The following is a 12,202-nucleotide window of genomic DNA, read 5'->3' on the forward strand; positions in this document are numbered from 1 at the left end:
TGACCATTCTATGGCATGCTTACCTCACTAGTGTTGCCCCTACTTTGGATTTATCTACTGCTTGGCTGAAAATTGAACCATGGGGGTGAGTTCAGTTCCAGACCTGAACGGTGACCAAGGGCTGTAGTCTCAAGGTTCCACCAGTCTCTGACTAGTATGCCTCTTCTTTTTTTTTTTTTTAATGATTTTGAGTTTTGTTCCACATTTTCTCCCACTCTATCTTGGCCTTTCTAATGTGATCCCATGCAGAGCGGTTGGTCTTGGTAGCTGGGCACCATCTAGTTCATCTAGTCTTAAGGTTGTGGAGACTGATGTTCACATGTTCTACTAGTCCATTGGACTACTTGTTTCCAAGCCTCATCAGTTCTCACTCTTCTTTCTTCCACACACAGAAACCAATAGCTGCACCTTAGATGGCTGTTCATGAGCTTCTAAGATCCCAGAGACACTACTCACGGAAGTGGATGCAGAACGTTGTCTTAGTGGACTATGTTAGGCCAATTGACCATGGTGTCCCCTGTGACATCATGATAAACAAAAAAAAGATTGAAGTTCTCAAGGATTCCATTCTACTTGGATTGATGATGAATGCCCAGGGAAGCAGCAGCCAAGAAATTAAATAACATAGTTCATTGTACAAACCTGCTGCAAAAGATGTCTTTTCAAGTGTTAAAAAATCCAACCAAATAAAGGGAAGATGTCACTTTGAGGATTTAATGGTACCTGCCCCAGCCATGATATTCTCAAGCATTCATAATCATGTAAATGCTGGATGATGAAAAGGGAAGATTGAAAAGGAACTGAAACATTTGAATTGACAAGAACAATGAACAAATCTGCCTTGGAGGGAGTACAGCCAGGGTGTTCCTTAAGAATAAGGATGGTGAGACTTTGTCTTACTTACTTTGGATTTAGGATCAGGAAGGACTTGTCCCTGGAAAAGGAAGCAGAGGTATAGGGGGGTATACATGACCAGCAAGGAGCTCTGGTAGCATAGTGGCTACGAATCATGCTGTGAACCTCAAGGTCAGCAGTTTGAAACTACCAGTGGTTCTGCGGGAGAAAGATGAGGCGTTCTGCTCCCGTAAAGATTTACAGCCTCGGAAACCCTGTACAGGGTCTCTATGGGTCCGAACCGACTACACGGCACATAACAACAATAACAACATGACCAGCAAACTAAAGAAACTGTAGGCTTCTCCGTGTCCTCTGGCAATGTTAATTTGCATAACCAAAGGGGAGCCAGGTGGCTTACAGCCTGAATCCAGAGTGCTTTTTTATCTAACAAGTCATACAGAAATCGGTTTCCATGGTTTGCTGTCTTGACCGCTTTGCAGGTGGCTGAGGAAACGCAGCTTGTTAAGGACCAAGCAGAGTCATATTTTCCCCATGCCTTATAGGCTAGTGCTTCGTAAAGATAAGGCTTTTTGTGTCTGAAGGGAGGGAAGGTCTTCCTGACAGCTTTAGGGACAAGATGGTCCGGACTTTACTTCTAGGCCTGCTTTCTTTTCAGTTTCAGTTACCCTTTGTTTTCCCGGCAAGAAACAGTTCTCTAAAGTGCCTGCAGGACATGGAGGTCTTCCTTTCTGACCTGAACTCAAAGGAACCCAAAGAATACGCTCTAAGAAGTAAGTTGGCTTTCCTGACCTGTCAGGTAGGTAAACCAGTGCAGAAACTGGCTCGGGGCAGCCTGAGGTTCTTGCAGCTACTCTTGCCAGGAGTGTTCTAGAAAACCACAGAACCAAATAGGGATGAGAAGACAAACCTCATTTTCCAAGTCACACCAGGATTCAGGAGCGAGGAAGGCTTTCTGTGGCAGAAAGCGAGAGAGGAGGCAGTATGAAATCCAGTCAGAAGGAACCTTCTAAGGACCAAACTGTTAACAAGATGAGAATTCTCTGATGAGAGTTGTTTCTAAATGGTGATGGATGCCCTTTACTATTATTGTAGAGGATAACGTTTCACTGTTGCATAAAGTAACTTGGTTTGTTTCGTTGTCTAGATGTTTTGCCTGCTTTTGATAATGAATTACTTCACGATTCAGGGCACAAGTTCTGCTCTTGATGTTTTTTGTGTTAAATTCTAAGGAGTGAGTTGGTAAATGCTTTGGCTGGAGCTGTGAGAATGAACAATGTAGCCAAACTCTTTTTAAGTGATGTGGATGGACTCCAGGAATGCAGGATTTGTTCTTGGTCAATTTCCCAAATGTATTCTCACAACTAAAAAGACACATACCTTTCTGCCAGAAAGCAGATGTGTTCTCAGTGGGGTGATCTGTCCCACCATTATTGATGCGGATGGCAACCATTCATAAGGCAAAAAACTGAACATACCAATTTCTATTTACATTCGGGGCAATCCACGAATTGATTTTGTATTGGAAAGCATTTACACTTAGCATAATATTCATCATAAAGGTAAACAAAAGTTTTGAAATGCTATTATTGTTAAGAATCCGGTCTGACTCATAGGGTTCCCAAAGAGCAACTGGTGGGTTTGAACTGCTGACCTTGTGGTTAGCACTCCAGTGCTGATCCTACAGTAACATTGTTGTTGTTGAGTGCCATCAAGTCGATTCTGACCCATAGAGACCCTGTATAGGGTTTCCGAAGAGCAGCTGGTGAGCTTGAACCACCGACCTTGCAGTTCAAATGGCTTTGCAGTCTGGTGTACTAACCCACAGCGCCACACCAGGGACATAGCAACACGTAACTCCTCCAACAGGACACATTGAATAATGGGTTGTTCATCTGTAGGAGCCTGAAACTGGAATTTGTTTTAGTTTAAATGTGGTGGTGGTGGTGGTGGTGTGCCGTGGAGTTGGTTCCGACTCATAGAGACCCTGTATAGGATTTCCAAGGCTGTGAATCTTTATAGGAGCAGAAAACCTCATCTTTCTCCCACGGAACAGCTGGTAGTTTCAAACTGCTGACTGTGAGATTAGTAGCCCAATTTGTAACCACTAAAAGAAGGTCTGAGAACATCAAAGTCCAGATTCAGCCCAGCAGTGGCCTTGGAGGGGATTAGGGTGGGAGGCCCTCAGGGAGGCGGCACATACTGATGGGGGATGAGACAACAGTGTTGATTTTCATTCTTTATACTTCAATCTCATAATGAGGAAATCTCGTGGTGCAATAGTTAAGTCCTCAGCTGTAACTGAAAGGTTAAAGATTCAAACCCATTTGGTGATCTGTTCTGGTAAAGACTATTGTTACATGCCATTTAGTTGGTTCCAACTCATATCAGTCCTGTATAGAATATCTGAGAGTAGCGGTGGGTTCAACCACCACCCTTGTGGTTACCAGTCCAGTGCTTATCCTACAGCACCACACCAGGGATTTAGGCTGTAAAGCTTAGAGAACCATATAGGGTAGTTCCACTCGGTCACAAGGGATCGTGATGAGTTGAAATAGACAGGACAACTCCCAGCATAACACCTGCTTGGGGAAGAGTTCAAGAATGTTCTAAGACTGTTTCTGGGTGTTGGTGAGCTGATTTCAATGAATGTTGTTATTGTTAAGTGCTGTTGAGTCGGCTCTGACCCATAGCGACTCTGTCCAGCAGAAGGAAACACTCACTGTCCTGTGCCATCCTCACAATTGCTTCCACGCTCGAGCCCATTGTTGCTGCCACTGTGCCAATCCACCTTGTTGGGGGTCTCCCTCTTTTTCTTTGTTCCTCCACTTAATCAAGCATGATATTCTTCTCCAGGGACTGGTCCCTCCTGATAATATGTTCAAAGAATGAGAGACAAAGTCTGGCCATCTTGACTTCTAAGGAGCATTCTGATTGTACTTCTTCCAACACAGATTGGTTTGTTCTTCTGGTAGTCCATGGTACTTTTAATATTCTTTTCCAACACTATAACTCAAATGCATCAATTCTTCTATGATCTTCCTTATTCATTCTCCAGTTTTCACATGCATATGAGGCTACTGAAAATACCACGGCTTGGGTCAGGCACACTTTAGTCTTCAAATTGGTATCTTCGCTCTTGAACACTTTAAAGAAGTCTTGTGCAGCAGATTTGCCTAATGCAACACGTTGTTTGATTTCTTGACTGCTACTCTCATGAATGTTGATAGTGGAACCAAGCAAAGTAGTCTTTAACAACTTCAATGTTGTTTTCCATTTATATGGATGTTGTTGATAGGTCCAGTGATGAGGATATTTGTTTTCTTTACATTGAGGTGCAAACGAGGTGCAAGGCTGTGGTCTTTGATCTTCATCAGTAAGTATTTTAAGTCCTCTTTGCTTTCAGCAAGTAAAGTTGTATCATCTGCATATCGCAAGTTGTTAATGAATCTTCCTCCAATCCTGATGCCATGTTTTTCATAATCCAGCTTCTTGAATTATTTGTGTAGTCAATAAAGCACAAGTAAACATCTTTCTGGTATTCTCTGCTTGCAGACCAGATCCATGTGACCTCAGCAATGATATCCCTCATTCCACGTCCTCGGCTGAATCTGACTCAAACCTTTGGCTGTTACTAGTCAATTACTGTTGCAGCCATTTTTAAATGATCTTTAGCAAATTTTTACTTGCATGTGATATTAATGATATTGTCTGATGAGTTCTGCATTCCATTGGGTGACCTTTCTTTGGAATGGGCACAAATATGGATCTTTTCCAGTCAGTTGGTCAGGTAGTTGTTTTCCAAAATCTTGGCATAGATGAGTGAGTGCCTCCAGTGCCGCATCAGTTTGTTGAAAGATTTCCATTTGTATTCCGTCTGTTCCCTGGCCGTTGCTCTTTGCCAATGTCTTCAGTGCACCCTGGACTTCTTCCAATGTCTCTTAAGCATATGCCACCTCTTGGAATGGTTAAACATGGACCATTTCTTTTTGGTACAGTGGCTCTGTGTATTCCTTCCATCTTCTTTTGATGCTTTCTGCAGCATTTAATATTTTGTACACAGAATCCTTCAGGATCACATATTGAGGCTTAAATTTTTTCTTCAATTCTTTCAGCTTGAGAAATGTTGAGCATGTCCTTCCTTTGGTTTTCTAACTCCAGATCTTTGCACATTTCATTATAATATTTGACTTTGTTTTCTGGAGCTGCCTTTGAAGTTTTCTGTTCAATTTCAACTAATAGTGACCCCACATGACAGAGTAGGACTTCCCCTAGAGCTGTCTTGGCTGTGATCGTTATAGGAGCAGATAGCCATTGGAGTTACTAAGTGGTTTCAAACTGCCAAGCTTGTGGTTAGCCGAGTGCTTAACTGCTGCACTACCAGGGCTCCTTCCTTAACAGCTACTTTTGCTATACATCTTTGTCATAACCCTTCAAGTTCCTGCTGTGTGGTTCCTATGCAGGGTCCCCGCCTGGTTGCTGATCTTCCTGTTCTGATGTTACTCACTTTGGCCCCATTGTTTATCTTCCAGATGATTACTGCTTCACACCTCTTGTATCTGAGGTTCAGCTTCTCTCTGGAAGCCAAGGCCCATAGTTTCTGGTTATAGGAGGTGGTCAGTAGATACATTAGCACCAGCAGTGTCTGGATCTAGTCGAGACTTTGTTCTCAGTCATTAGCAGAGGATGTCTTGGAGCATTGCTTCTTTCCTGTGTGGCTGCTAATCTGGAGGTACTGAAGGGAGGGACTGAAAAGATGCAGAAACTGATGAAATAGAATAAGGAAAACTTGTCTCCATTGAAATTTTGCCATTCACTGGACTTCAAATATTCCTGTTGTGGTAGGCTGAAACATCTCCCTTTCCCTGACAAAAATACTCCCATCCTAATCTCTGGAATCTGTGAATGTCAACTCCCATGGAAGCTGGATCTTTGGAGATGTCACTGTTTATGAGATGGTGGTCATGGATCATCCAAACTCAAATCAAACCCCTGCCAATGAGTTCATTTTCAATCAGTTGAGTCTTAACCTTATCTCAGATTTCTGACATTGTTAAGACAGCCTCATCTTTCTCTGGTGCCACCGAGACTCCTATTGGATTATCCAGGTGGTCCTAGGTGTAATTGCTGTCTTGTGTGCCACTGAGTGAATTTCAACTCAGCAACCCTATGGGACAGAGTAGAACTGCCTTCAAGGCTTTCTTGGCCAGAATCTTTAAGTAAGCAGATTACAAGTCTTTTTCCTGTAGTTATTGGGTGAGTTTGAACTGACAATCTTTCAGACAGCAGCTGGGCACTTAACTGTTACACCTCTGTTGTTGTTAAGTGCCGTCTAGTCAGTTCTGACCCATAGCGACCCTGTGTAGGGTTTCCGAGGAGGTGAACTTGAACCGCCAACCTTGCAGTTCAAACCAGCTTTGCTGTCCAGCGCATTAACCCGCAGAGCCACAGTATGGATTCTTTAAATGAAGTTACATTTACCCTTATAAGACAGAGGAAGACTTGAGACAGACAGAAGAGGAGAAGGAGATGTAACCATAGAGGCAGGAATTGGAGTGAGGTGGCCAAAGAATGCTTGTAAGTATCAGAAGCTTGAAGAAACAAGGAATAGAGCCTCCCCTAGGACCACTGGAGGGCAGCAAGGCTCTGCCAGCACCTTGATTTTAGACTGTTGTTTGAATCCACTGAAGTTCTGGTATTTTTCACAACAGCCATAAGAAAGGAATGAATACAGATGCTATTTTATTCTCCAAGTTCAAGCTGAATGAATTGCTGACCAGGGTCATTGCCCGGAGGAGTTGCCTGGGTCAGGTGGACCATGTGTTCAGGTCTTTCTCTTCCCACAAGGCTGTCTCTGGCAACAGATGTTTAGCATTTGGCCTACATGCCCTGACCATCAGCTATAGGGCCAGGATGGTATCCAGAGGAGCCAGTGAGAGCTGGAAATGGACAGAACGGCCTTGTTTTCCCAGCTCTCACCATTTCCTGCCTTTGACACGGTGCAGTCTTACCATTTTTCGATCAATCATTTTAATGGCAAATACCAGGAGGCTTTGGAAAGTTTGTGGGAAAATTGAATAAAAAGATCATGGGGGCTGTTTAGGCGGCGGCGGCCTGCTTGAGGAGTTCTACTCAGCTGCTTTGGAAGGTTCTTCCTCCTCAGAGTGCCCTGGTGGCGGAGATACCGGGATAAACCAACTGCAAGATCTGAAGATACCAAAAATCTCCCTGGCTCGAGATTCTCTTGCAAGCTGGCAAATGATTAACCAGCAGGCGTGAGAGAGAGGCTGACAAGGCTTGTCTTCTTGCCCACCCTGGGACAGAGTGCCACTGCTTCTGTAGGTGGGGGCCAGAGCATAGTGAGCACAAGAAAGCGTCATGGTGGAACAATAAATTCTAGACAAGCCCAGAAGCGAACTCGAGAAGCTCTCTCCATACCAGAAATGGCCATGGCCGTGGAAGCAGAACCCATAGAACTTGAGGAAAGCGCTGGAGATGAAATAGTGGACCTCCCTTGTGAGTCCTTGGAGCCTGTGGTTGTTGACCTGACCCACAATGACTCTGTTGTGATTGTTGAAGAAAGGCAACGGCCCCGGAGGACAGCAAGGAGACTGCGCCAGGAAAACACCGACAGCTGTGTGGTAAGCAGTGATGATGATGACTCGTCCAGAGACTGAGATGTGTATGTGACCCCACACAGGCCCAGAAACACCAGAGAGGAGGGCATGGTGGAACTCAGGCCTTCCGGTACTGTCAGCTGTCCTATCTGCATGGATGGGTAATCAGAGATTGTGCAGAACAGACGTCTCATTGTTTCCACTGAATGTGGCCATGTCTTCTGCAGCCAGTGCCTCCGTGATGCCCTTAAAAATTCCAACACCTGCCCAACATGTAGGAAAAAGATCAACCACAAGCGGTACCACCCCATTTATATCTGAGGTACACAGTGCTACTCAGGAGACACGGAGGGACAGCCAGGCAGCGGGACTGGATTCTTCCCGGAACCCTCTGCAGGAGCTGTGGATTATCTGCCTCCTGTTTCCTGAGCTTAGAAAAACTCATTGAAAATCAACGCCTGATTCAGCAAGACTTGTCTGTTTCCAACCCTCTCTTAGATCTTTTTCTCTCTAGGGGCCTTTCCTGACCAGGGTCGCCACCTCTGCTGCTTGGAGATGGTCTGCCGGCCCTTCCAGCCTGTGATCTCCAAGTCCCTTCCTCTGGATCTCTTGTGGCTTCCTGACTGACCCACCCAGTGGAATTGAGAGTCGTAGTTCCAGCATCTTTCTGGAACCTGCATGCGTGTCGAGACGTTTCCCCGTAACCCAGCTTCCTGCCATCAGTGCCACTGAGGGACTGGCGCTGGGCTGTAAGCGAGCAAGTTTGCCCACCACACCATGGCCAAGTCAAGCTCTGCCCCCCAGCTGCACACATGGAGACTCTAGGAAGACCCCACCAGATTCTTTCTTTCCTGACGTCAAAGTCATTCATTGATGCCTGGTGGTGGTTCTGCCCATCCAGAGAGCCTCCGTCTGCAGGGAAACCCATTCCCCTCGACAACAAATGTGCAATAAACCCATTCTTCTCAGTAGCCCAGATGTGGCCCTGAGCCGTGGTGTCATCCCCGTGTCTACACCACCAACTGTTCTCAGGAACCTCATAGGTGTTCACCTGGCGCAGGACATGAAGGCTCGGCAGGTGGCCCACAGTTTCTGATAAAATTCATCCTGTGCTCACCACATGCGCGTTTCCCTCAGTCCCCCTGTGAGCTCATGCCCGTCCGTCTGAGCATGGGGACTGGGAGGTGGTAGCAGCAGCCTTGCTGACCACTCACTTCCACAGTATTGCCCAGGTTCCTTCTGTCCCTTGTTTTAAAGAACTTGGGCTCCACCTAATGTCAACTGGACCACTTGTGACAGCCTCATAAGCTGTTCTGGTCCTGCAGGCTCTGACCCTTTGGGCTCCAGACTGCTTCATCAGTTTGGTTGGCAAAGTATGGTGACATCTCAGCAGGGAGCTCAGAAAAGACCTCTGTTCGCCAAGGTGACCAGGCCTCCCTGGAGGTGACCGAGCCAAGCCTGTCTCTGCCACCTGACCCTCCTTCACTGGGCCTCCAGCCAACCAGCAGCCTTCACAGTGGGGAAAGGGCCACTCCAGCTTTGCTAGCAATAATGGACCTTCAGCTCAGCCTTCTGAAGGAGCAGAACTCAGCACAGAATTCCCTTTCCTGGGGACCAGAGGAGTGTGACCCTCCTCATGTGGAGGGAACAATGTGATTCCTCCTTCAGCTGTTTAGCTCACTTCCAGTCAGTTTGAATAAAAGTAATAATTTTCTACTTAATGTCCAGAAGCCAGCTCAGCTTCCATCAGTGGGACGTGGACTCTGTCCACCTCATAATGGACGTGGTAGCAGTTAATCTTCCTTCCAGACTTCATGTAAATGTTGTTTTTCCTCATCTTTCAATGATTCCTGCATTTCCGGAGTTCACCCCACCACTTGATTAATACAACCTGCTGACACCCATTTCAGGTGTTTTCAGTTTTACATGTCTAGATTGCTTAAGTAGCTGGTCATTCATCTTGAATTAAACTGGGGAAAATGGGTGTTAACATTTCTTATTTGGATGCTGCAAATAAGAAAAGGTAAATGTTGAAATGAACCCCTTCATCATCTTCACTGTACATAGAACAAGTCTTTCTTAGCTACATTTGAACTATAACCACATAGATTAGTCGCTCTGGACTCCTCAGTTAGTCTTAAAAAATGGAAATAAACCGTTAATTTGAACCAAAAAAAAAAAAAAAAAGATCATGGGGCTTTTAGCTTTTTGAAGTTGCTTCATATTTGCTTTCCTTCTGTGGTCAGTTTTTTGCTTCACATGGGTTCTGACTTTCGCAGGTTTTATTGCAATTCTAGTTTGTAAACATTGCCGATGGAACCCAGCAATCTGGTAGGTTTGAATGCTGAAGATGATCATTGTTTTCAGGGTTGGTTTCCGGCAGAGCATCTCAGAAAGGTTGACTGCAGTCAGCTTCCTGATGTTGTAAATGTATCCATCGTTTTAAATGGAACACCCCTCCATTCAGGCTCAGAAACTAATCTACTCTGCATTTTAATATCCACACATGATTGCCACCGTGTGAGACAGAAGATGTGCCTGCCAATTAGCCTAGCACAATTGAAATGCATTGTTTTGAATCCTTTGGAAATGAAAACGTGGGGCAAGTGCCATGTGTCTTGAAGTGGCAGCTACTATTAATCATTCACGGCGTCCATCTCCCCCTCGCGTGGCTGTCCCAGTGTCTTTAGATTTGAATGGCCCAGTTTCTCTTCCAATTGACAGAAACTAATGACGTGCTAGGATGTGAAAGGGCAACTTGTCCATTTGAGTTCAAAATCACTAAGGAAGCCAATGCAAAATAACCTCATCGGGAAAACCATAAATCTAGTCAGTTTACACATCAAAGCACCAACTGTAAAAAACAAACAAACAAACAAAAAACTCGAATTTGATCTTCTGAAATGAAGAATCAGATATTGCTCTATGCATGTCCCTCTGGGTTTGACCTAAAGGTAAAGACAAGCTCCCATCAACAATCTCCCATCAATAGTTGTACTGTCGTGGGTTGCATGTTGCTAAGATGCTGGAAACTTGTTGTTGTTAAGTGCCATTGAGTCTGTTCTGACTCAAGGCACCCCTGTGTAACGTTTCTGAGATGCAGCTGGTGGGTTTGAACCACCAACCTTGTGGGTAGCAGTCCAGTGCTTATCATACAGCACCACACCAGGACTCCAATAATGGCTTGCATGCTGCTATGATGTTGGACGCGAGGCCACCAATACTTCAAGTATCAGCAGCTCTACCCAGGGTGGACTGGTGCCAGCAGAGCTTCCAGACTAACACAGACTAGGACAACAGACTTGGTGATCTACTTCTGAAAACAAGTCACCGAGAACCCTATGAATCAAAACAGAATGTCGTCCAGTATGGTGTTAGCAAAAGATGAGACTCCAGTGTGGGAAGGCATTCAGATGCACTTTGGTCACCGATGTGTAGTATAAATGTAACTTTTCTATGCACTGGGAAACCAAAAAACGTATACTCACTTTATTGCAATATTCATTTCACTGTGGTGGTTTTGAACGGAACCTGCAACATATCCAAGATGTGTCTGTACTAGATGAAAGGCTGGCTGTTTGAACCCGCCCAGACATGCCTTGGGTAGCAGGCCTAGTGATCTGCTTCTGAAAGGGCACACAGTCAGGAAAACCCTAGAGAACACAATTCCACTCTGCACACTTGGAATAGCCATGAATCAGCATCGAGTGGACGGCAACAGACAACAACAAATGCAGGCTTCAGTTTGGGATGCCTGCTCAGTGATGGAGAAGGGAAGTTGAAAATCATTTAGTCTATTTATAATAAATGCATCTGTTTAAAACAATTTTTGATACCATGAGAAATACACTGTGGAACTGCATTTTGGGCATTTGAACATAAGCTTTTCAAAGTTAAATTCAGCAAATGTTTATAGAGTTCCTCCTCTGAAGTGCATTCAGGAGAGAGACAGACAAGTAGGTAAACAAGCACATGCCTTTTCAAGGGATGCACTAAGCAGGAGTCTGGAGTGTTTCCTGGGAAATGTCCCTTTAGCCTAGACTTAAAGAATGAGTCAACATTTGCAGGCAGACAGGAAGGAGGGACATTCCCAGATGAAAGGAGGACCAGTGCAGGCCTGTGCATTCTAGATGAAGCCCATGAGCGTGGGAGTGAGACAGACAGCCGAGACTGAGAAGAGCAAGCTGGAAGAGCCTGGGAAAGCATGCTCAGGAGTCTAGAATTAACCCTAAAGACAGCAGTCAGGCCTGGCTGCACACTAAAATCACCTGGACCATCTGACAAACAATCACTGCCCAGATTAATGTGCACCTCTGACCATTTCAGTTCTGTGCTGTGAGGCTGGGCATTAATAGTTTTAAAACAGATCCTCCACCCAAAATCCACTGCTGTTGAGTTGGTTTCAACTCATCGTGACCCTACATAGGGCATCTGAGGCTGTAAATCTTTATGGGAGCAGAAAGCCTCATCTTTCTCCCTTGGAGAAGCTGGTGGGTTTGAACTGCTAACCTTGAGGTTAACAGCCCTGTGCTTATCCTACAGTGCCACCAGAGCTTCTTAAAGTAGATCAGGTGGTTCTAATGTCCAAAGAGGGCTTGAAAACCACAGGTCTAGGTAGAAGTTTACAAACCTTTAAACTAAAGGGTGGAGAGTAAATATTCTCCCCTTTATGGGTCACTGTGCAATTTAGCATTGACCATGTATGAATGTATGAGCATGGCTGTGCTCCA

General features: G+C 45.0%; 1 protein-coding gene across 1 annotated transcript in view; it reads left to right on the forward strand.

Moving 5' to 3' along the window:
- The first annotated feature begins 1,474 nt into the window (after positions 1 to 1,474).
- The window catches only part of LOC102828738 (nose resistant to fluoxetine protein 6-like), a 61,121-nt gene continuing 50,393 nt past the window's right edge, over positions 1,475 to 12,202 (forward strand). The window contains exon 1 of the mRNA XM_006837572.1: positions 1,475 to 1,628. Coding sequence (XP_006837635.1) covers positions 1,475 to 1,628 — 154 coding nt within the window. The remainder of the gene's footprint in view (positions 1,629 to 12,202) is intronic.

Source organism: Chrysochloris asiatica, unplaced genomic scaffold (genome assembly GCF_000296735.1).
Source record: "Chrysochloris asiatica unplaced genomic scaffold, ChrAsi1.0 scaffold00021, whole genome shotgun sequence".
Lineage (NCBI taxonomy): Eukaryota > Metazoa > Chordata > Mammalia > Afrosoricida > Chrysochloridae > Chrysochloris > Chrysochloris asiatica.